General features: G+C 40.6%; 1 protein-coding gene across 1 annotated transcript in view; it reads right to left on the bottom strand.

Moving 5' to 3' along the window:
• The window catches only part of FBXL5 (F-box and leucine rich repeat protein 5), a 33,867-nt gene extending 8,397 nt beyond the window's left edge, over nucleotides 1-25,470 (bottom strand). Inside the window, exons 1-9 of the mRNA XM_074541779.1 lie at nucleotides 25,308-25,470; nucleotides 13,693-13,908; nucleotides 11,970-12,065; nucleotides 10,996-11,179; nucleotides 8,531-8,713; nucleotides 6,077-6,202; nucleotides 5,462-5,610; nucleotides 5,198-5,280; nucleotides 2,684-3,400 (exon numbers count right to left, since the gene is read on the bottom strand). Of these exons, the coding sequence (XP_074397880.1) occupies nucleotides 2,684-3,400; nucleotides 5,198-5,280; nucleotides 5,462-5,610; nucleotides 6,077-6,202; nucleotides 8,531-8,713; nucleotides 10,996-11,179; nucleotides 11,970-12,065; nucleotides 13,693-13,908; nucleotides 25,308-25,445 (1,892 nt within the window). The 5' untranslated portion in view covers nucleotides 25,446-25,470. The remainder of the gene's footprint in view (nucleotides 1-2,683; nucleotides 3,401-5,197; nucleotides 5,281-5,461; nucleotides 5,611-6,076; nucleotides 6,203-8,530; nucleotides 8,714-10,995; nucleotides 11,180-11,969; nucleotides 12,066-13,692; nucleotides 13,909-25,307) is intronic.
• Between the last annotated feature and the right edge of the window lie 950 nt (nucleotides 25,471-26,420).

Raw genomic sequence — 26,420 nt, forward strand, 5'->3', positions numbered from 1 at the left:
TGCTGCACCGCCCCACCACAGAGCTGCTGCGCCTCCTGCAGCACACACACCCCTAGGGAGCCACTGAGCTTCAAACCTGGCACTTCTGTACTCTCTTTTAAAGGGGGATTACCCCTGAGCCACACAATAGACCTGAACAGATTTCTACAGAAGACTTTAGCGGGAAACCAATTTTTTATGGATGACACCAGACATGACCAACTATTTCAAAGAACTACAAAGCCATTATTCTTCAAAATATCAATTATTTTGTCAGCTCTTCCAAGGTGATGCATACTCCTCATCTCACACTAAAACATGACACTCCCAAGTTTGGTTATTTTTATGCTTCCCAAAGTTTGACCCTTTTTTTTCTTAGACTTATTTTGGAATCCAAATTAGTGTTTTCCTAGCACTGACAGCAGAGCTTCTCTCTGCCAACGCACCATCTTATTGTTCAAATGTAGTTCTCTAGCTTTCTCTGAGTGTCAGAGAATTTGGTTGCTGATTCAACAGGCACACAGACGGACCACACCTGAGCAATTACTCCACTGAACCTGCTCTCTTCTCTGTGAGCCAGCCCAAGCTCAAGCAGAAACAAGCTCACTCACCTGAAAAAACCCACCAGGCTTGAATCACCAAACTGCAGATTCAAGCCAGGATTTAAAACTGAAGATGCCATCAGAGCACCACTGTACAATCTTCTCCTGTCAGCAGGGAGAAGTAGAACTGCAGGCCACAAAAGCAGCCATCAGGTAACAATTTACATGGAGTAAATGGACTGGCATGTGTTTGTATTGGGGGGTTTCACTCTCTTCCCCCAGGGACTCCAAGTACTCTTGTGACTACAAGAAGCACTTGTTGCAACACACTCTCAGCTCCTCAATACTTTTACCCAAAAAGCACCAATGGGAAACCAGCAATGCAATTAAACCCTTGCTTGCTGTGACTCAGTGACAAAATCTCCCTTTGCTCCCACACTACTGAGTCATGAAAAACCAGACCAGTAACCTGTAAAATACACACAGCACAACCTAAGCAGCACCTAACAAAATCTGTCAGGACAAGTCCACTGCAACACTTGAAGAGAAACAAGCTGCAACACAACGCCCAGCTATCTGAAGCATACCCTGAGGAAGGGTAACACTGGTGAGGGAGTGGCAGAAGAATCACAAGAGACACCTGAATAGCTGGTGCTTGTGAACATCAAATGGGGACAGAATCTCAGGAGAGACAAACTGATGCCAGCAGCACCTCACACTACTCCTCAGTTTACCAGAGCAAACAGCACAGAAATGCATGAAGTCTTCCCACTCCAAGAAGCTTTAATTAGCCCTTAGTGCTGCAGCACACCTGAGCAGGAGGCTGCAAGTACCCCAGCCTCATCCCATTTTCACTACAAAGCAGTAACTACATTTTTCGGACAATACAAAGTATCAGTGGCAATAGCAAACAGAAAATTCTGTAACTCACGAAGCCATCTCCATGTTCAAGTTAAACATTTTTTCTCCTCCTTTAACTGTTACATGAGGCTGCATTGAACATGTTCTGCACATACAGAATTATCATAGAATCATGTGGGTTGGAAAAGACTCTTGGGATAATCACACCCAGCTGTTAACCCAGCACTGCCAAATCCACCACTAACAGCACCAAGTGTCACAGCCTTTGAATACCTCCAGGTATGCCACTTCCCATGGCAGCCTCTTCCAATGCTTGAAAACCTTTCAGTGAAGAATTTTTTTTCTAATGGCCAATCTAAACATCCTCTGGTGCAACTTGAGGCCATTTTCTCTTGTTACTTGAGAGAAGAGACCCCACCTGGCTACAGCCTCCTTTCAGGTGGGTGTGAAGAGCAGGAAGATCACCCCCGAGCCTCCTTTCCTCCAGGCTGAGCCCCCCCAGCCCCTCCTTAGCAGACCTGTGTTCCAGAGCTTTCCCCATCTCCACTGCCCTTCTCTGGGTACAGTCCAGCCCCTCAATGCCTTCCTTGCAGTGAGGAGCGCAAAAGTGAGCACAGGATTTGACGTGTGGCCTCACCAGTGTCAAGAACAAAAGGACAGTCACTGTCCTGGGCACACTATTGCTGATACTGGCCAGGTGCCCCCTGGGCACACCTGGCTCCTGTTTACTCACTATCAAACAGCACCCCCAGGTCCTTTTCTACCAGGCAGCTTTCCAGCCACTCTGTCCCAGCCTGCAGCACTGCCCGGGGTGCTTGTGACCCAAGGGCAGGTCCTGGTCCTTCACCTCATGGAACAAACAACTGCCTCAGCTCATTGATTCAGCCTGTCACTAAATTATATTGTTATCCAGACAGGTTAATCAAGATGTTACTCCAGTTTTACAGAATTTTAAGCATACTGCAGGCATAATGAAAAGATTAGTGAATCAACACAATTTCTTAACAATAAATCACTAACGAGTCCAAAAGCATTAATACTGTCTAGAATAACAAATCCACAAAAATACTTGACTTCAAAAGACAGATAGAAAAGATTTTACTGTTATCTCCAAAAGAAAAGCTGGAAAAACTTTTCAAGTCTAGTACTGTAACTATTTAAGAGGGAAAGACCACTTAAAACTTCCCAGTTTCTTCAATAAAAATGTTTCTACTGAAATTATGCATTCATCCCAAAATGGTCCAACAAATAAAATCAGAAAAAATATCCCACAGCAAAATAGTTTGAAAACATCTCCTCACCTGAGAGCACGGTCTGTTATCTGGTAACAGCCTGACAGACTGAGGAACTGAAGAACTCGTGCAGTCTCTTCCTCTTCACTCCCAGAGTATGCAGAGTCTTTTTTCTCTGACTGCTTAGTCCTTATTGGTTTTCTACACAGTGCAGAGGACTCTGGAAGTGCTCGGATAGTTCTTAGTGCTGTCCCAGCACAACAAAAGGAGTGACCGCAGTAAATCAAGTCAGTAGAAGCACAGTGCTGCTGCCACCCTCTAGTCCTTAACCCATAAATGTCTCTGTTGTAGCACAATGCAGAACAATTAATATGGGATGTTGGTTCCATAAGACAAAATCCTTCAACATTCCTGTGTCTCCACTCTGCAGCATCTTCAATGTCAGCTAAATCATCTGCATCTAGCATCCACACATAAGCAGAACTGAAGTTTTCTGAGCCATCAGGTTTAGTCCAGTGCTGCTCACCATTTCCTCCCTGAATGAGATTTTCGTTGCTGATTTCATGCAAACCATTATACTTCTGGTTGGACTGCAGTGTAATCTCTCTGTTTTTCCACAAAGTCTTAGCACTCCTGTTCCTGCAGCTTTTCAGAATACCTCTGGTGTGATGAGTTGATATGATACCCAGTGCTCTGGAAATCCTCTCTATAGCCACATCTGTAATTTTTTCACATCCAGACAGATCAAGGTGGCGTAGATTTTGACAATACCCAACTGAAGACCAACTGAAATCAGGGGGGGAAAAAAAAGTGATTTGGTTGAGTGGTGGTGGTGAAGTTTTTATAGGTTTTGCTCTGAAACAACTGTTAAGGCTAAAAGTATGAAAAAACACTTCACAAATAAAGTACTTTTATTAATTCACATAATATATAGAGAAGCTACCCCGGGCAGATTAGATTTGATACTCCAAGTGCTCTGTATACACCTAGAAAAATTATGTCTAGAGAAACATGAAATCATTCATGAATTAGTAACAACTTCTATTTCTCCATGTACTGAGACTTAAAAGAAGTCCAAAGTTACTACATACTGAATAACTGTTTGAATAATAGATCAGACTGCAAGCACCAAATACACACATAACAATATTGAAAAACAAGTGGATTATACTCACCAGAAGCTACCATGAGACATCTGAGTTACTAAACATTAAAATTACTTCTTAAAAGGCTGAAAATACCAAACCAGCAAATTTCACCCCCAAAATTTCATCCCCAAAAAATACATCTGAGATTCCATACTCAGTTTGAAGTATTGTAACAGTTGTAATTTCTAGAATTTTGAGTTTCTCAAGCTTGGCTGAAATGACAGTGTACTTAGATCATATGTCCTCCTGTCCTTTCCCATTTTTCCCAGGAATACTAGATGGATTCCTGAAACAGAACCTGTGTTTCTAATTATTCCATCATTAATTAAAAATCAGACTTTTCCATTTTAACAAAAGCTTACTCCCTTAGTCTTACCTTTTGCAAGTGGAAAAGAAATTTTACTTACAGTAATATTTTTACATTATTAGCTATAAAAGTATGTAAGTGATTTCACTGACCTTTACCTATCCATAGTTAAAATTACCATAATGTACTACTTTAAGAAAATTTAGTATAAGTAAATTAATATTAAATTTTAATTTACATAAATATTTTAATTTATCTGATTTTACTATACATTTACTATAAGTAATTTACTTCTATAAGTGACTATTTATATTTAGAGCAAGCCAAACTCATTTTCTGAGTTACAAATTGGAGTGTTGTAAATACAGATATATGATGAGAGGCAAATAAGGTAAATTTCACTAGACACTGACTTCTGAGACCTGAAAATTCTATTAAGCTTTTATTTCAAATAACACTTCTTATACAAGCTGCAGGGTGTTGCTACCAGCATCCATGCTGGTAAGATTTTGTGTGGTGTTCACACTACCTGAGAGCACTACATGATATAAATGCAGAACACTGAAATACCTGCTGAGTTTCAATACCACAGTCAGACCCACTGGTGCAGGTTCTGCATCCATGCACCGTCCCACTGACATCAGTGACCTTTCTGCAGGCCTCAGTAACACTCAGGAACCCACAGACAATACACCTAAGCCTTAGAGCTTTGCCTATCATTTGATTGGAGTGTCTGAAATAGCAATATTCCACACTCTAGCAGCTGTAGCAGGCCAAGAGAACTTCCTTAACTGAGCAACTCCATAAAAATCTATGGACAAGTTCTTAATATTAGAGAAAAACCACAACTATTGTTATGGGTAGGTACACACTGATAGGTAAAAAGCATCCAAGAGTGAACACAGAGAATTTTAAATGGCCACTACAAAGTTACATGTTTTACTTCATACTTTAGTGATTTGTTACCCTGGTTTAGTTCTTAGTCACAAGTCACATGGGAGTTAATAATTTGATTTATCTTTATTTCTTTCTTTCTTGGCAATGGACTAAGAAATGTTTGAATGTTTCTGCCCCGCATTCAAAAACCTGGATTATAAGTTTTTTTAAAGGAAACAACAATTATCTAACCTTTCAAATACAGAGTCTGAAATATCAGTTTGAGTGAGATCCAAATATTCCAAGTTGGGGCAAAGCTCCAAGATCTGTCTAACCTGGAAAAAAAAAGGAAAATAATCAGTAAAGATACAAGCCACTAGGGCTGCACAGTGTCTAGAGACAACTTACAAATTAGCATTGTTTTGGACTGCAACCCACTTAACTCCCCAAACACGTCAGTTATTAATTAAAGACTGCATAGCCACAGTTATTAAATGCAAGTTTCAAATCACACACCATTTTGCTGGACACTGCAGAACTGTAGGCCAGTACCAGTGTCTTCACTGAGGAGCCTACAAGCGGGAGGACATGATGAATTAGGCCATGAAGTAAACGTTTTTCCATTTGTGCTATATTAATGGCAAGTGAATCTTCAGCTGCTTCTTCTGCAAAATAAACCCAGAGAGAAAGAATTAAAATCATTAAAGGACTTGGAGAAATATTTACTACAGATTATGTACTGCTCAGGGCAGCCCAGAGCAGCTGTTTCCAACAACTCACTTTAGATATTGAAATTCTATCTCACAGAGCATTTTATACCTCTATCTATCTATCTAGATATATCTATAGCTGGAATTTAACAGCTTAGGACAAATTTTAAATCAAGCCTAGAGTGCATCAGGATGCAAGATGATTAATCCAAACTTTCTGAAGAGATGAAGCCTAGTCTGTACCTTCAGACACATCTCCATAACTCTTTTACCTCCTCTCATGTTTGCTCTTCCCTAGACAAATTAATTCCAGTCATTAAAATCAGATGCCTGCTTGTCTCCTACCAACTCCATCTCCCATTTTTCCACTCAGCTTGTTTCTTACAGCTATGTCATCTTCACCAAAATCAATTTTACCTACCAGATTCATCTATGTCAGCATCTTCATCCCATTCCTGGAAAGCACGACTTTCATCTTTTCTGTTTTTCACCCATTCCTCATCAGGTTCAGTCTCAGTATCTGCAGCAGGACCACTGTACCAATCACCTACTCACCACCATCCCCAAAAAGAAGAAGGAAAAAAAAGTTAATAAAAATTTCTCACTGCAGCAGAAATCAGCACTGAAAGCTTTTCAGTATACTGTGACCTGATTTAAGAGACATAAATGAATTTTAAATTCATCTCAACTAAGACTGGACTAAACCTTAAAATAATTATTTGTTTGATCTTCATCCTTAAGCTTCAAAAGATTCTTAGAACAGTTTCAGTACCACCCCAGAAGTCACAGCTTAGTCTGCCTGTCTGATACACACCTGCTGTCCTCACTTAGTAGGGACCAATACGATCACAAAAATAACAGAAACAATCATGGAATATTTGGACTGTCTAGGTGCTTAAGTTCCTTCTGGTAAATAATTATTCATCAGCTTTTAGTTTAATACTTGGTTGAAGAGATCTCTCTTTTCCTCTGAAATATCACAAATATACAGTTAACCAGCCTGGTTTTAGTCCCTGCACGTGACAACTCCAAGACCACAAAAAACCAAATTCTGAAAGTATCCCACTTAAAACAGCTACAGAATACTTGTAACATACATATGACTCAAATCAATACACAATCATTTTTTAGAACATCTGGATGAACATGAAGATCAGCAACAGCTCTGCTGTTTTAGCTGGTAAAGCACCCCTTCCCCCTTGAGGTGAGTGCACAGGCATTAATTTACTTCTAGTTTGGATAGATGGCAGCACTGGGCTCAGGATAAGCAGTGTACACATAACTGAAAAACAAACCACCTTACTGAACTGTCTCACAGGGGGGAACCCTACTCTTCCTAAAGCAAGAGCAACTCCTGTTGAGTCATAGCTAAAAGAACAATGTTTCTTCTATGAATAACACAACGACAATGAAATCCTAATTGACTGTCAACCATGAAGGTTTTGGTAACATTTCTCATCATCTTTAATCTATCTTCATATTGCATAAGAAGCCTCAGAGGCCTGTGTACTAGGAGGGGGAAAAAAGTAAAAAATTTAACTAAGCCTACATAAAAATACAAATTTTTTCCCCTCCCTGTTGCAGTAAATCCCATCTGAGAAGCTTCCACCCAGTTAGAGCACTTCTGTACAAACAACTGTAGTAGTACAAACAGTACATCATGAGAGCTGCTTCCTGTGTTGTGCCAAATCAGATTTAGAAGCACTCATTTTAGCAGTTGCCTATTACCTTTTTTTTTTGTTTTGTGTGTGTGCAGCACTGAATTATCAAGACACTGTGCTGCAAAAGCAAATTTAAAAATTTGAACTTTGGAGCCTCTCTACTCAGTCCTTGGAAGCTCAGGAACCAAACCATTGCTTTCAGGAAGATTTACCCAAATAAAAAAAAAAATCAGACCAAGAAGTTATTTAATTCCTTCCTGACTTGTACAAATTTTAGAAGCCATAAAGAATTCACTTTTTATATATCTCTAAAGCTAAGTTATATAAACACAGCTTTTTCTCTTAAAATCTCAAATGCATACAAAAGACTTATTAAGCAGCACAGACTTTCTCCTTTCCCGGAGCTACACTGACGTGACAGCACTGTGAAGCCTCAGTTCCACACTCCAGTGATTCTTTAATACTCACATAAATATGGACATAAGGCTACAAATACACTCTGATGACTTGTAACTGGCCTCACTGGAATACAGAGTATTTTGTCTATTTGAACAGGTACTTTTGCAAAGGTCATACTTCTCAATAGGAAATTCTAATTAACAGAAGAGTTTGAGGGAAAAATGTTTTAAAAAAACACTTACTGCAGTAGAAATTACTGAAGTAATATACCTAAAGAATCAATACTAAAACTAAACATTTATTCAGTTTTCTTTGAAGCTTAACTAGATTGTGAAACAATTGTGAGGAAACATTAGACCTCCACTTATTTTAAACTTCCTTTCTGCAGTTATGCATTTCATTTTTACCTAGTAACCTAAGAAAATAATTTTACTGACATAAGTGTAACAGCAGCATTTATAATTCAAAACTCCTTAGATTATTTAATAATTCAGAAGTTGTATTAGTGAACATATTATCAGCATTCATACAAGCAAGAGAAGGGGGGGTTTTACCTCAGTAAAACTAGGTAAGGTGGATGCAAAATGTGCTCAGGAGTTTCAATCAAGACAACTTCTAGTTTCTTAATTCTACAAGACTGATGTATGTTTTGGGGATTTTCAACATTCAATCCAGTTTCAGGACACTATCCTTGTCAGAAAGGAAACACCTCACTTGCTCAGCTGCCAGGCTCAGCCTATACTAAAACACACTTTTTTTCAGGCCCAAAAATTCTGATAATTGATGTGCTTCCAAAGGAGCTACATGGGACTTACCTCTGGCCCAGCGAACAGGGTAAAGATGTTTCCACAGAGATCCAGTTTTAGCCAACTGTGACCATTCAGTGCTTACTTGACTACACTGACATAACTCTTGGGGATTAAGGTAACTGAAAATGGTCACCATTACTTCAGGAGGGAGATTAGTAATATTTGTGGTGTGCCCTGTTACTTCGGTTTCTGAAATACAGAAAGCACGTGTTAATTGAAGCACAGCCTCACAGCTTTAATAACAGCAGTGCAACTCACATTTTGACTTGAAAAGTCAAAAGTCAAAAAATATGTCTGAAAAACTTTTAACAACTGTTAAAGATAGGTATTGGTTTGGCTTTAAAAAGCTTTCACTGTAATGAAACACCTTGAACAACAACAACAAACCAGGCTCAGTTTTCTGTTTGCCACTTTCTCACCTGGCTCATTCATTCAAAAAAAAAAGTAAATTAATGCTACTCAACCACAGAAAGATGAAAGCCATACCTGCTATAAATGAAATGCTTTAAGAAAAATGCCTTCTGTTGCAGATGGTATCTGTACCTGGTCTGCCACATTCCCAGGAAACAGTACTAGCACGCAGAACCTACCAGCTGGGACCACTCTCGCTGGAAGCACTCAGCCTCTTGACTGGGACACAGAAAAGTTCATGCTCAACTCTTGGCACCTGCCTTGAATTTTATTTCTAGCTTTAGCTGCTTAGCATTGACAATTTTAACTTCTGAATGGTGATGAGCCATTCAGGCTGTAAATAAGTACTAAGATGAGATAATGCTAAGTACTAGGTGAGAGACTAAAGTTTGACCACTGTAATTAATACTTCAATGGAAAGCAGTAGGAACTATTTCCAGCAGCTCTCCTTCATCACCATACTGCAAAGAGCTGCAATATAAATAACTATATAACTATAACTATAGTTATATAGTATAATAACTATATAAATAACAAATTCAGAGCTTTGGTTAGTCAGGCCTTTGACTGTTTTAAGAGATTTTTAATGGTTTTTTTCAGAAAAATTTGCATGAAAAAAGTATTTCTAAAGGAGTTTCCAGGAGTCCTTTGAAAGAGCAGGCTTTACTAATAGTGGGGTTTTACTTCTAAAGTGCCTAGAACTTTTACAGAGAGAGAAGCATTAGATTTTTGTTTTGCAAAGAAGCTCCAAAACTGAGCATAATGTAAACTTTACCACATCATAAGCTATTGCTACTTCAAAAAATATAATTAAATACAGTTTCACTTATAAATCAATGTATTTATTTGTACAACTAGCATGCTGCTGCATGAATTACAGAGAATTTTGCAGGAAAATACAGTTAAGCCTGCACAGGACTGCAAGCTATTTTACTTTCTTCCCTGTCTTAAAAATTAATGAAAAATACATATTCTCCTCTCCCAAAGCCTGAAACACAATGATTGCAGAATTACTGTCCCCAAACTGCTATTCCAGCTAGATTTAACAGCAAGTAATGCCACAAAGCTACGTCTGTCACATTCATCTGTTAAGACTCAATAGTATTTCACAGAATGGACCATGATCTTTTCTGAAGGCTTCACCTGGAGGGCAGAAAACGACCAGTTGAGTAGTTCAGAGAAGTCAAGTTTTATCAAGAAAATCTGATACAGAGTAATTAGTCAAGTTTTTCTAATGAGAGCAGCACATCTTATCAACATCACAATCTCAGCCCTTGAGAGCTCGCTCTACATATCAGACTCACACCAGCCTCACACTTTTGGTACATTAACTCCCCTTCCTTGTGGCATCAATTCTCTTTTGTTAAGAGAGAAAACACTAAATACTGACAACTTAGGCTGATTCAGGAGTCATAAAATGAGCCTGAAGTCTAGTTTAGTAGTTATTTATTCTAAGTTTCACCAGAAAAGGTAACTGGAGATAAATGCAAAGTAAGTACCCACTTTCAGAACACACATTTCCTCTCACTTATTCACATGCTGCACAGATTCATTCACTTGCATTACTCACAGATCCTTTCTCATTCCTGAGAGGCCCAGGAAAGTTAGGTAGAGGAGCTGGGAAGGTGAATGCTTTTAATCTGAAATATTGTCACTTGGATAACTATTCTGTGTTATTAAAACATCAACAGAAAAAGCTTACAAAGCTTACAAACCAAGAAAGAAATGCAGAGTCTGGAAATAGAAAATATAATTTCAATGGAAGCATGAAATTAGAAGTTCATTACATTTTCCATCTGTTTATTGTATCAAATATTAATATGGGAGGGAAGAGAGAAGAAGACTGTTGACAACAGGTAAACAGTGAAGTACTATCTACCTTACAACCTGCCAAGATGCTCATATTAAACAGTTAAGTTTCTGAAGTTTCAAAACTGGTTTGCAGATATGCCCATTCTATAAGAACTACTCTTTCTGCCCATCCATAACTAGGTACATCACTAGGTGTGTTTTTTAAATAAAAACTGCAGTTTGAAAGTTACTTTAATTAGATACTTCACCTTGATCTGCCTTCTCATCCACAGAATACTTAAAGACCTTCTGAAGCTCTTCTGCTTGATTCCACTTACTGAGACCTCTGAATTCTGCAGCCTCTTTCTGTGAGCAGTGCTGTGCAATTACTTTCTTCTTTATATCTTTCAGCTCTTCATAAGTGAAGTATTCCATCAACATTGGCTGAAAAACCTAACACAAAGGAAAAAGGGAAAAAAATCTGGTGCTGACAGAAATAGTCAATAATGCTACACAGATCTACCAACACAGAATTTCCTGTTTCAAATTCTCTCAAAGTAAGACATGTAATGCCTTAAGGGAACCTAAGGACAGGACCATGGAAATTTTAAATTCTAACTCTCTCCTTTCTCACAGAACACAGCACAGTATCAGGCAAGCTGTTTTCATTGTTTTCCCCACCAGAATAAGGAAGGCATTAAAGTTGCTTAACCTATATAACTTATCAAGGTACTTACATGGACGGCAAAGTAAAAAGGAAGAAAAACATGAGAAAAGACTTCCCATGGATAGACTTCAGAAGATGCTTCCCAGTTTTTGGATACCCATAAATCATCAGACTGGCAGTACTAGTCTGTGTTTCAAATATAGGTCAGAAGCTGTTTGGGAGTGTCAGTTTGAGTCATGAGCACTGGTTTACAGGACGTCTCTTTTCTCATTTAAGTTCTGCTACATATCCATTTAAACTACTTGCTGCAAACAATCCTAGCCCCAATGGACTTCGGTTATCAATTTTTTTTAAGAATTAGAATTTCAGCATAAACTTCCTACATTCTCAGTTTCAGAACATGTCACTTTCCAGTCAGAGTACTGAAAAATGACACCACAGTCTTGAATGTAAATTAGCATAGAAATAAAAACAGAGAACTGAAAAACCAATGAACCTCTGAGCCAGTTGTCCCTATTCAGTTATTCCAAACTTCAAGGAAGGTCTTCATCACATTTGAAGAAAATCTTTACCTACCTCCTCTTCCTCTTTCATATGAGGAAGGAAATCCCTGGTAAAGGCCTCCAATCTCTCCTTCAGCTGTTTGGCATAGTTCAGCTGTTCATATTCGTTCTGAGAAGAAAGCAAAGACTTAATGGTTACCCAATCTTATCCAGTCATCCAAGGATTGAACTGTCCAATAAAGCAGTGCTTCAAAGGAAAGCCCTTCCCATGCATGCAGCAGGTTTGCCCTATTTCATGGTGACAATGTCTTTACTTAATGATGCTGACACTGTACTGGCCTGTTAACAGGCAGAGCAAAGGTCCCATTTATTGTCTTAGCATATATGAATTCATTTCTCTAATCCCATTTTTACTTTGAAGCAAAGACTGAAATCTGCCAATCTGCAATCTCACACAAAGTTCAAAGTAGTAGCAGACTAATTTAAGTATTTGCATGGTTTGTATATAAAGTGTTCTACGATAAAACAGCTCTACTTGACCTTTTAACTGACTACATTTTACCTTAGTTATTCTAAAATTCTAACTTACAAATTATAATCAAAATTTACAGTCAGGCTTGCTATATAGATTTTTACTTTGGAAATGGAAAGAACTCTTAAATAAAGATGTAACTGACTTGTAAACATTCATCCAACCTCATGTATAAATTTGTTAAGAGTACTCTCTGAGTCACTAGTAAGAAGCTGGTTCTGAAATCTGCCCAGTAATTGCAACACACTGAAGTTCCTTCTAACTCTTACTGTGAATGTTGTTTTTCTTTTCAAGCCTCTACAACATCAAGAAATCCTGACTATTACAGAGACAAGATTAAGCCATCAGTTTAAATTAGCCACTGAAGAAATCTGGTTTTCCACACTTAAGAAATCAAATAACAGAATAACACTGGCATCCTATCAGAGAAGGTGAAACACAAAGCCAAGTGTTCACTTTCCTTCTTTCCTTCATTTCCTGATTAGTTAATGGACACAAAACAATATTTAAGATTTATTATGCATAGGGGAAAAATCATTTGTAGGGTTCCCAAGTAAAAATGAGGCTTAGACTGTAAAACTGAGTCAATCAACTGCATATTTAATATTTTTCTTACTGGAGACTATAGTTCTTACAGGGCAGGAAGGAGGAGTTGAGTTGGGTACCCCAAGAGAAAGACATGGAAGAATTCAAGAAAAATTCTACTGGAGAAGAACTTAGAGATAAGTCACTGTCAAAAAAGCCAGATGCAGAAATAATATTTAGAGTTCTTTGATGACTAGACTACTAACAAGACTGCTGAGCCACAGATTACTGGAAGGAGTACATGAGTCACAGAATAAAACAATGCTGCTTTTTTCTGTAAGTCTGGGAATCATCTCCACTTGTAACAACAATCATAAAAAAAAAAAGATCCTCAAGGTTTCCTAACCAATTAAGAAAACCCTATTATTTCTATAGCCAGGAAGTTCTGAACAACTAGTCAAACAGTCTTTATATTTGAAACTTTCCTGCTATCTCTCCAAAACACCTCAAATTATATGGTGAAGACTGTCTGTCACAAAACACATCTCTGAAAAGACTTTTTACTAGAAACTAAGTAATTGTGGTGAATGGCAAAAGAATTTGTATTTCGGACTAGAAATAAAAGTTTCTTCTTCCTCATTAGTTTCATTCATAAAGAATATGAAGAAGAGCCAAGGCAAACTAATATGTAATCACAGCATGTTTTCCTCAGGTCACAAATCTCTCACAGCCTACTCACCTTGACATTCTTTAGCCCTTTCTCAAACAGGCTAAGCATCTCGGAGAGTTTGTTGTCCGAGTGCACGTTGTACACGGTCCGGCTGCGCTGCTGAAGCAAACCGATGATACACTCATTTTCAATCTGCTCGTGCATCTTAAATTCCTTGAATGTAGCATAAAGGGACTGCAGCAGAGCCCGAAAATCATTGTTGTTGGAGAAGTTGGTCTTGGAAAGCTAGGAAAAAGAAAAGTTCATGAAAAAACAATGAAAATCATGTCAAACTCAAATCCTTAGAATAGGAATCGGCTCCAAGGAATTCATCGCTCCCCTTACTTATAAAGGGTAAACACCATCAGTTTTTAACACAAAACAAAGCCATTAAAATCAAAGTTGTATTTAAGCAACAGAAACTAAATCTTGTGAAACACTGAGGTAAAGAAATGTAGCAAGATTTCCTGGCGGAAGTCAACGCAATCTCCCAGCCCAGCAGATCAGCGACAGGACCTTTCCCAATGCACATTTCTGTCCATACCAAAAAGCCATTTACAGACCCCTGAGCCCATCCTTAGGCATGTACTACCCATAAGGAATATTGAGTCCTACCAGCAAATACAAACTACATTAGCTGCTGGAGAAGGTTTCCAATAGAGCAAAACCCAACAAATCAAGAGAAATCAAAATTCTAGGTAATAGAGTAGTGCCATTTTTACATGTGTACAGTTACCATCAGCAATAATACATTTAAAAACTGCATTTTTCTTCAGTGAACGTAGAAAACCAGAGACTTTTCCATTCTTATGCTTTATTCCAAGTGCAGCTGAAAGAATCATAGTCTACAGCAGTAGTAGGCTACAAGACCAAGCACTCTAAAAGTAGACTCCAGTTCAGAAAACAAGCTAACACAATATTCAAAAGTGGCTTACCTACAAAGACTCTGGAATCTATGAGTTTTACAAGAAATGAGAATCTGCAACATACATATTACTTACATCAAAAACAACTACAAAGTGAGATATGCAAAACTTTTTTTCATTAAAAACCCCTAAATGTACTTACTCATTGTGACATTGCATTGTCACTTCGTGGCAGGCACCAGCAAAATGCAACTGAAACATGCTGGACACCTGCCAAATCCTTATGCAACTCCAAGTCAGCTGTGCATACTGTACATTACATGCTGTACATATGAGCAAAATGACTCTCACTATGGAAAGAGAAAGTTACTTAGCCCCAGAAGTCAGAGAAAACACAAGTGAGGTTTAGGAGAGGTTTTTAGCTTTTCTTTTTTTCCCCAATACTCCTTAGACCAATTACTGACAGAAGTCAGAAAAAATTGATGTCTGTAACACACTGTTAGGATTTGAAGCATATGTTGTTCTGTATTCCTAATGGGGAAAGATTTTGGCTTCAAAGGCCGTTTCAAACCCCCACAAGGCCCAGAGAATGCAGCCCTAGAAGCAGTGGCACTTCATGAAACTGAGGGCTTGACTTTCTGCACTGAAAAGCAGAAGGCTGAGCCAGCACAGGCAAAGGGCACAGAAACAACTCCTCAGGACAGGCTCCTCACCTCCCAGCACCTGTGGGTAACATCTCAACAACTGACTGGGGTTTCTCAGGTGCCATTTCCTTTGATTAATTAAGGACAGCGTTGATATAGTTCATTCTACCCATAAGGATCCACAAAGTGACTGAAGGTAATCTTCAAGGACCCTTTTCTCTCCAAGAATCCCACATGCTCCCAAATGCTTAGCATTTTGATTGACTTAAAAAATGTAAACAAGACTACTGAAGTGGGTAAGAGGAAGGTTCCACAAATCTACTGTATTCTGCTGTTGGCTTTAAAAACAAATCATGAAATTGTTTCTGATAAAAACTAGAATCTTATCATCTTGACTCAAAGCCTTTTCAAGACTCAAAATGTTCTGTTGAATCTACCTATTGTCATCCACAGATCAGGAATAAATAAATAATCTCTTTGTGCATGGAATTTAAGAATGCCTGTTAGAAATGGATTGTTGTAGAAACCACTGTAGCACGAAGCACTTGTATATTCACCTCTGCTACTGAGGCTTCCAGCAGATATCCAACAGATTAGGACCTATGGAGAGGATATTGAAGTTCAGTAACTATACTTGAATCAGAATTCACTGCATTAAAAAGGTCAGCCAAAGCTGAGAACAACTGGCTTTTCAGAGGACATGTAGCCTAGCAACAAAGTCACTTGGTCAGACCTGTAATTTCATTACCAGGATTGATGAAGTCTCCTGATAGGGGACCAAGACTATTAACAGACAGCAGCTACTCCATTCCAAGGTCCACTTTTCACCAGCTCTAACAAGGAAAACTAGTGCAGGAGTTTAGCAGGGCAAGTAGAAAAATCACACACCCCCAAATTCAACGAGAATGGCAAGGAAGAGGAAATGGACTGTATAATGGATTTTTTTTTTACTTATCAAAAATATAAAGCACGGCACATGTGAGAGCCCTGAACAGGCTTAAAATACACAGCACTAAACCACAGCCACCAGTGTTCAAGACACTTGGGAAATTTCTGGGCTTCTGAAGACATTACATTTAAACAGCTGTACCTTACACAACTGGTTTTGTGTTTGGAATGCAAACTCTAACTGAGGAGCAGTACCACAAGAGCAACAGTTTCAGTGGCTCCTGAAATTAAGAATTATTCACTACCCAAACAGCCTGAGCAACTGTCCAAACAACACTCAGTCCTTTGTACTGCAATGTCTGTTTGAAACACTTCAGAGACTTATGGCTGATGCAGGCATTGTCTAGAAGTAGCCAGGAGCTTTCAAATTTACTTTATTTATTAAACTTTTATTTAAAGAAAATAAATGATGCAATTAAAGCATAGCCATACTTGAAAAATCTCTGTAGTTCAGACAAGTATAGGCCAGTTTTAGCTGAGTGTCCACCTTACTGGACTATAACAGAGTCATTAACATGGTCAAGGTGAATGTACAGACTTGTAGCAAACATTCCTCTTTCCTTACTAAAACACACTGCTTTATTTTTGTGCCTTAAGAACAAGATACCAATCCTGGCAATAGTAACAGCAATTGCTCTTTAGACAGTGCTTCATGCTCACAACACTCAACTGAAATAACTCTACACTCAACTCTTGCAGCTCCCTCATGGCTTTAGTGCTTTCATTAAAAAAAAGTGAAACTTTCTATCTGATGAAGACATAGACATTTCTATCCAAAATGTTGTGACTATATAAGGAAGCTCAAAACTGCTAATTAAATAACCAAACAAAACACAGTATTTAACTTGGTTTCTGGAAGTGTTTTACACATGTGCCAACATGGAAAAATGTCTTCTTAGAAGAAGGAAATTAATTTTCCAGCAATGTTAGTTTACAGTGAGAAACTGAAACAGTTTTTTCCTACTAACTATGCCAAAAATACATTTAAGGAGTGAAAAATGTTTATCTCCTCCTTCCAAGCATACTATGAACCAACAAGGAGAAAGCAGCAAAGAGGAATAAAGAAAAAGTAAACTGCTCTTACCAGACTGGCACAGCCATAAGCAAAGTTTATGCTGCATGCTAACATTCCCAGTTACAAGTATCTCTATTCCCAACTACAAGCTGGAAAACAACAAAAATTTGAGGAAGGAGAATAGGAGCAAAAAAATTTATTTTTCCACTCTCCCTACAGATTTCACTAATTTAAAATGGAATCATTTCTCAAGGTTAAAAAGTTTTATGTGGCTACAAATTCACAAGCTGCTTAATTTCAAATGAAATTTTTCCCTATAAGCACGTGAACTGTGAAAAATCACTGACCTTAAAAATTCAGTCTGGAAGCTAAAAAATTGAAGATATTTTTTGATTCCTGGTCTTCTTAATCAATTGTTGTTCATTTTCATGTGTCATCCCAAGTTAAATTTTTGAGAGGTCATTCCTCTATATTCAGTATTCTATGTATAACCACATCAAGACAATCAGCTGATAGCCATAGGAGATGAAATAAAAGACATAATATTCCTGATAATCAATGTAGACTAGAGTACTAAAACTAGTTAACTGACTATATTTAAAACTAATTTAAAAATAATAAAACATTTTTTATTATGGAGCTGATAGACCATTCCGATTAAAAGAAAAAAGATATCAAGATAAATCTCAGGAAATTTTTTCACCCACAAGGTGGCTGGGAACTGGAACAGGCTCCACAAGGAAGTGGTCACAACACCAAACCTGACAGAGTTCAAGAAGCTTTTGGACAACGCTGTCAGGGACATGGTGTGACTCTTGGGGTTGGGATTCTTGCACAGGCCAAGAATTAGGCTTAATGATCCTGATGGGTCCCTTCCAACTCAGAATACTCCTATACTACGATTCTATGAAAGAAACCAACTGATTTTTAGAATGGAATAGCACCAGGAGAAAAAAGGAGCAGGCATTACCAGCCAGCTGTATCTTTTCACTGTTACATTCTTAGATATTAGCACTCTGCATATGCAGCAGCACTAAAATTCAAAGGACAAACCTGGACTCTGCAAAGGCATTTATCTCAATTCTAGGCACAATAAAATGGAGGAACAAAATCCATAACAAGGTGTGCCTGTGTCAACAGCAAGAGCATGTGGTTTCATGTTATAGTTAATCTGCTGGAAATGAGGGCATGGGCATGGAGCAGGAAACACACCGAGGGAGCTGCCCTGCCTCTGCACATTCCTGCAGCTTCCCACAAGATGTGCTGGCAGTCATGCAGCTGCACGATGAATCCCTCTGCTGTACTAATCCAGGGAGGAGCTCTGCCTTTTACTGGGTTCCTTTTTCACCAGGCTGGAGCACTGGTAACACCCAGTTACAAGCCATGTCCTACTTAGGAACCCCCAAGAAGTTCAGTTGATATTGTCCCCAAGGAAGAACTCAGGTGCTGAGGTAGCCAAGGCAAGAGAATGGCTGTCCTCAGTGTTACCTCTCCTTGGCTTGCTCTTCATGTAAAACAGTACAAGAATTAGCTAAACTGCTCCACACTCCCACCCATTTATGTGTAGGAAGTCTTTAACCAGGGGAGAAATCAGTTTTCCACCCTGGCACTTTTCTTGGCAATGGGTCAACCCAAATTAATAGCAATTATTTAAGCAGGAAGGACAGAAAAGCTTTCACATGCCCTTTTCTCTGATGTTGTCTTCTCAATGCCACCCTGTCCTCTGTGTAATCTTCTAGCTGTTTTGCAGCATCACTAAAGTCTTGAAGTTGCTTTTTTAAAAACCCAACTACTCAAATAAAAAAACCCAAATCAAACAAAAATCCCCACAAACCAAAACCAACCAAGAAACAGCACAGAAGATTCAGGCACACAGAATTACAGAATTATTGTTTTCAAAGAACACTGGCAACAGGGAAGGTGAAACCTCATATTCTATTTTCAAAGGCTAAGATCAAGCTGATAAATGCCAAACATCAGCACAGTGAAAAAACCTCCCGTATTTCCATTTTCATTGCTGTCTTCCATATCAGTGTCTTGTACTGTATCCACAGTCCATTTTGTCTAGTGAACACCTACAGATCAGGTTTTGAATCATGAAGAGCATTTCACAATGAGATATGAATTACAATATGGGACTAACTCAACCAAGATTTTCAGTGATGCAATTGCTACAAATGTCAGATCCTCTTGGGGTTCACAGCAGAAAGCACAGCCCAAGATGCATGGATAAAATCAGCTAAGCCTCTTTCACCATGTGATTTCCACAGGCAGAAGCTTACCAAGGCTGGAAGAAAAAAGGATATCACCAGGTCTGTAGAGAAGAAACAAACAAAAAAAAATTTAAACCAATTAAAAAGCTACTAAATATATGAGCTACAAGGACCTTGAATGAAATAATGATGAACACTTGCAACTATGCTGTTATTTATCTACCTGTGTCACACTACTCTACATGCCATGGAAGGCTTCTTTCCTGGTTTATACCCTCAAGGATACAGGTTCCTATTAAGACCTGCTGGCCCTCTGCAAGGTCATACCTGAAGCCCCAGGAGTGAAATCTCCCTCTGCAGTAACTCACAAAACAGAACCAGAGCAAAAATGGCTTTGCAGCTCTGCACCAGTCTGACTCCAAGTTCCCAACACAAAGGTGAACACTGGAAAAATTCACCACCCCAGCTTAATCCATCTTGGGCACTAAGTGTAAAAGCAAAAAGCCAAGTCTCAAGAATTACAATTTGCAGTATTTAATCAGTTAAAGTGTATTCTAGGATAGCTGCACAAAATCTGTACTAACACTGATACCCACTAATTACAGTTGCTCAGTCCCTGGATTTTTAGAAGACATCAGTTTCTTTCTTTCTTTCTTTTTTTTTTTCTTGTAACACAGAACAGGAGAGAATAACTTGTTGCAAAAAGGACAAAGGTGGGTTGTTTCTGCTCTCCAGAGCAGACTGGGAGAGAGGATGAAAAATCAGAGCAGTATGTGAAAGGTGAACAGAAAACTTTTTTCATATAATGCTGGGGCAAAAATAGTTCATAAGCAATTACTTGGGAGAAGAAACTGCTACCATGTCTGGCAGGCAAAAAAAGATACAAAAGAATCTGCTAAGTAAGAAAAAATAGGTGTTTTGATAGACAAAATTAAATAAACAATGAGAAGGTAGCAACAAGTGCTGGAAGTGTCCTGAAAAAAAGTGAAATTGCTGTATTGCTATACAGCTCTGAAAAACCTCAAGAAAGAAAACTGGCACAGCTCCTGATGAAACAGACATAGACAACAAATTGCCCCTCTATCCCTGGATGCTAATGAGGAGATTTCATTTCCTTCTATCAATGAAGGAATTTCCTTCCATCTTTTGCCTGCAGTGAAAGCACAGTCTGCCTAAGTTTGCAGATTTACTAGGACTAAACACCTCAGGCAGCTCTTTCTTCCTAAACACAGGTGAAGGCAGATGCTCAATGCTACAGCACATTAACTGGGAATAACCAAAAACTATGAATTTCTAAACACACACTTATTTGAAGCAACACTGGAAAATGAATGGCAGTGTACTAAAAGGGATTTCAAAAGGAGAAAAAGCTTTACCAACTTTTTTATTAGAAACACAGATACACTTATCTTCTTGGAACATGCATTTTCTGCTCTCAAGGGCATCAAGGGAAAAACATTTCACTTTGAAACAGTAAGTCCTAAGTTAATTGGTCGAATTTTTCAGATTTCAGTCCCCCTGGCTGCCAGAAAAAGTATGATCTTGATGTGCTTATATAATGCCCATCCAATGCTTTACAATGCCAAATCCACTCAATTTTGAGTATTTTTCACTTCTAAATGTTTCATCATACTACAGATGACACAAGAAAATCACGAATTTAACATATGAAAACATTTCATTCTATTCAGCAGAAGCCAAAGGTAAGTGCAGGTAACTTGAACAAAGCATTTAGACTTCAAGAGGACAGAGAACAGAGATTATAAGAGAAGAAAAATGATACTTTAAGTCAACTATTTACCAGGAAAGGCAGATGACAACAGAAGAAATTAATGCCTTCTTTGCGCAAATCTGCATGAAAAAATTAACTAGGAAAAATATTTACAGCAATTCATTTTAGCAAAGAGTCAGAAGTGTAGACTAGAAAAGAAAAATACTAGTAAAATATTTATGCAAGTTCAATGCATTCAAGTCACCAGAATATGACAAAATTGATCTAAATTTCCAGGAAGAGCTAGCCAAAGCAATTGCTGAACCATGAGAAATAACTGCAGAGGTCTTTTGTAGAAAGCTGAGGTCACGGGAGACTGGAGTCAGGCAAACAAAAGAAGGACCTTAGATGCTTTTGCTCGAGCACCCAAAGGTTTCACGATAAAGCTGAGCTGTTAAAGCAGCTGCTCCCTCCTGCCATGGTTCATCTTGTTCCCTCCCATACTGACAACCTGGTTCTGGAGCTTGTTTGACCTCTTACTGAGCCAGTTTTCCTGAATCACCTTTCGCTTCAGTTCCCCAGATGAACTAGCTGCTCATCAAGCAGCCAGACAAGCATGAAGGATATCATCAGCAATTAACCCTTCCAGCAGCCCAGTTACTGCAGCCACTCAGCCACAGCATGAATCCCACACCCGCTTGGAGGGGCAGACACAAGGACGTGAGAACAACCAACCAAACACTGGTATCTTCAATACAGCATTTATGAGTGCAACCATTTTATTTACTCCTAAAGCACCCTCAACTTGCTGGGCAGTTCTGTACCACAAAGATTTGAAAACATGCTCTGGCTGCAGTGACTCCACAAGCGAGCAGAAGTTTGAAATCCCATACTGGAAGACACGGTGTCTTGTTTCTGGGGAAGGCCTAGCCAAAATTTAAGTGCAGTCTGTACATAGACCAGAGTCTGCCACTTTAGTAGTCCCAATCTTGAAGCTATAAGAAGTTATAATTGGCAAGTACAGATTTGTTTAGAAAAAAGAATCTGACTTCCTTTTGATAAGATAACCAAACCACCTAAAAGGAAAATGATACATGTTACAGATCATGATCTCTCTAAGGTTTTTGGTATTGTTTTGCCTTACAGCAAAGTAACTGAGCTTGCAGGAATTCACAGGGTAGCTCAAACACTTGCAAACAGTGCTCTCGAGCCCAAGCTGCCAGTCTCCAGCCAAACTAAAATGGGATTTTCATTATCAGCTGAAATCTGTGTTTCATTTGTGACAGATGCAATACTTTCAGACACAGCTAGGAAAGCTGGTATTACACAAGTGGCACATTCTCGAGTGCAGAAAACACAAGGCCATAATGCGACAACAGAGACTGCCCCACTGGACATCAGCACGCTGACTTGGAGGAGGGCACAGTGCTCCATACAGGACAGGAGCCTAATGACAAAAATGAAAGGGAATTTGAGTACCAGTCCTCAGAGAAGTATGGGATTAGAGGAGCACAAAGCAAGTACGCTGCTGTTAAAAAAAGCACTGCAGAACAACAAATCTGCTCTCCTCGACACCAGCACTGTCCTGTTGTGCACAAGATTTCAGGCAAGCACAGACATAATCAGGCTGAGGTTTCACAGCAGCTTCAGTCAATGTAGCTGCTGCCTGTCACAGTCCCACTCCCTGCCTCCCACTGGCCTCACTACCGATCTGACCAGGGCTTGCTGGCAGCACTACATCAACAGAAAACCTACCCTGCTTCAGAAAAAAAATGTTTTCTGCCAGTCTGGAGCCTGAGTCACCTCAAGCACTGATGGGAGCCAGAGAGGCAGGCAATCATAATAGCAGCAGTCAGATAGCTTAAACTGTTAGAGAATGGCAGCTTAGTTCTGACAAAAGCAACAAGTACACTGAGGTACAGCAAGCCTGACCCACGTGATGGAGGAGAATGAATCCGTTTGCTTAAGCCAGAGAACACATAGCCAAGATGGAGGACTGGGCTACAACTGCAGATCAACACAAGATCCTTCTGCAAACGGAGAACGGTTCACTGGAGATGGGAAAACAGAATCTGCTCTATTTGTAGCAAAGATGACGTCAGGCATCAGGACAAGCATTTCAGTTATAAAGACGGGCTGCTGTAGCACTCCACTGCCTACAGGGGGGACATCCTCAGAGCACTTTAAGAATTTTCTCATCATCAGAGTAGGAGACAGATTTGGCAACAGTGTGGATCTCCTTATTAAACATAATTCTAATTACTCATATTATCCAAGTTCAGGGCAGTGTATACAATACAGGTAAAAATGTCATTTAGGAATGCAGCAAAGGTACAGGGAAATCTTCGCTAGCAACAGCTAAAAAAAGTAGAATAACTTTCCTAAAGCACTAAACAGCTTAAATGTCCAGTTTACTGTTCTGTCTCACATGAAGTCCCGGGAGAACAAAACAAACTGTGTATCTCTGTCCTAAAGGATCATTTAAGTGCCTACGTACTTTATCCATCAGAAACAATGTAATTGTTCTCCAGAGAAGCAAACATGGACGAGCCCATTTCACCCTCACTAACATTCGGTGGAATTTACTACATTCAGACACTAGCAGCAACTATATTACAGCATAAAGGGAACCTGATGAACACAGGTAACACGTAATTCACAAAATCAAAGAACGCTCAAGGTCAAACTAAACTTACCAAGAGCATGGCTTTGGAGATTACACTTGCCATGTAAGCAGAACTACAGACTTACCTAACTGCAGCATCTCAATCACACAAGAAAGAAATGCAAATACTGGGAGCTTTTCTGGTGCAAAGCTGACATTATAAAAAGTCACAGGCATGGCACACACCCCAAGTTCTGCAACAGGGTTAAAGGATGTAAACCTGAACACTTTTTTAAAAAGTGCCACTCCTTCATTCAAAAGAAAAGGGGAGCAAGAAAATTCCTGTATAAAAACTGTTAGAAAATGAAAGGCTATGAACATTACAAACTGGATAGTTTTAACAAAATTTTTCAATACTCAGGAAAACCAGTAACTGCTCCCCAGGAAGCTTGATCAGGCATGGTAAATTTGGTCAAAACTTTGTGGGAGGCTCAATAAAAGTGACAAAAATGCCTCTCTAGGAACAAAACCCAAGCGACTACAAGATCTGGATGTTTAAATGAAACCTGTTCAGCTCTGTCAACAACACACTAAAACAGCTACCTGGAGTCAGTGGGGGTGTTTGTTTCCACTCAAATAAATCCATTCTGTTACGATAGCACAAATTTTTCTGCCACCGCAGATTAAGTTAATTGCAAATGTACTCTCAACTAAAAGGCAAAGTGAAAGAAACTACACAAGGTCTCCCCTTCTCCTCCCCCCAGACCCTGTGGTCAGCCTGCACAGTTAGCAAATCCTGCAAAAGACAGCTGTAGGTTTTCTTTAGCCTGTTAGCAAATGGAAGAGGCACACGAAAGGATGTGGTGAGTCCCAGAGCAGTGCAAGGTGCCATGAGGAAATAGGGAAGCATGAGCTCTCCCATGCTGCTGGCAGCAGTAAGCCATTGTAGCTGCCTCTCATGGAACTTCACCGTTCTTTTCAATCTCTCTGGCCAATCTGGTTCTCCCAAACAGCCATTTATGCCCGGAGATGGGAGGCAAAACTTCTTGCAGTAGGAGTGCTGGCTGTGAAGTATTTGCCCAAAACCCTCCCACAACACTCAAAGCTGCTGCAGGGAAGTTTGCCTTTCAGGTGACACACCAGCCTTGATTACTTAACTACTCTGATGCAAGAATAAAAATTACCTTTGTCCACGAGCCAAATTACTTCTATTAAAAATAAAAGCACATACCTAGGGTACCTTTACACCACCGACCAGCAGAACGCTGTGCACAGACCCCAAGCACGGTCCCGTGCCCTGCCTGAGTGCAAGCACGGCAAGCACGGCCGGGCCGCGCTGCCCGCGCAGGGAGCGCCAGGCCCGGGGCGGCTCAGCCGGGCTGCCCGGGCGGGGGGCGCTCCCTGCGCGGCACCGCCGCCCTCCGCGCCGGGCCCAGCGGGACACGGCTCCCGGCAGGGCAGCGACGGCAGCCCCAGCCCTGCGCGGCCGGGGAGCGGCACCGGCAGCCCGTGAGGGGCTCAGGAGCCCCGCGGCAGCGCAGGGCAGAAGTTACCGGCGGGGCCGGGGCGCTGACAGCTGCGCACTCCCCAAACCCTCCCGCCCGCCCCGGGGCAGCGGCGCGGGGGCCGTCCCGGCCCGTTACCTTGTCGCAATAGAGCCCGACGAGCTGCTTCATGCGCCAGTGCGGGGCGGAGAACACGTCCACCTCCTCGGGGAAGGGAGCCATGTTCTCCCCATGGAGCCGCGCCGCGAACGGCGGCGCGAACGGCGGCGCGAGCATCCGCACCGCGCGTGCGCCCGCCCCGCGTGACCGCGCCCGCCGCCCCGCGCGTGCGCGGCTGGCCCCGCCCCTTCCCGCCAGAAGCGGCAGAGTCGGGCCTGCCTCGGCCCGGGCGGATCCCGGTGAGGCATGAACTCCTGTCGGCAGCACAGGAGTTCGTTCCTGTGGGCTGCAGTACTGCCCGACTGGAGATCCCATGCCTTGGCAAGGCCAAGGTAGCGGCTTGCGGATGTAAAAAACATTTACAGAATCAGGTTGGAAAAGAGCTCTCAGGTCAAGGAGTCCAGCCCGTGACCGAGCACCTTGTCTGCTAGAGCATGGCACTGAGCGCCACGTCGCCTTTCCTTAAACTCCTCCGGGCTTGGTGACTCAGTCACCTCCCTGGACAGCCTATTCCGATGTCTAAGCACCCTTCCTGTGAAGAAATTCTTGCTAATGTCCATCCTAGAGCCTTCCCTGGAGCAGTTGAAGACTGTCCTGTCCTATAGCTATTTGCCTGGGGGAAACGACCGACCCTCGCCTGCTCCAGCTCCTCCCAGGTGATTGCGGAGAGCAGTGAGGTCCCCCTTGGCCTCCCCAGGCTAAACACCCCCAGCTGCTCCTCACAGGGCTTGTGCTCTTGCCCTGCTCTGGATGGGCTCCAGCACCTCAGTGTCCTTCCTGAACTGAGGGACACAGAACTGGACACAGGATTTGCGGTGTGACCTCACCAAGAAAGGTCCTAGGAAAGCTATTTGTGTATGCTGCAGCATGGAATCTGCACCCAACCCTTTGTAGCATTTGTGACAAACAAGTAAAGTGTGTTTGTTTAACATCTGAGGCGAATGGACCAGAAACACCTGCCTGTCATACTGATCTGCTTGTGCAACATTTCAAAGTAAACAGGAACACTGGGCCAAGTTGAGATTGCACATCCATTTGATGAAAGTTGTACCTGTCAACCAACATGTAGTGTTGTAAAACTGTTGACCAGCA

Source organism: Zonotrichia albicollis, chromosome 5 (genome assembly GCF_047830755.1).
Source record: "Zonotrichia albicollis isolate bZonAlb1 chromosome 5, bZonAlb1.hap1, whole genome shotgun sequence".
NCBI lineage: Eukaryota > Metazoa > Chordata > Aves > Passeriformes > Passerellidae > Zonotrichia > Zonotrichia albicollis.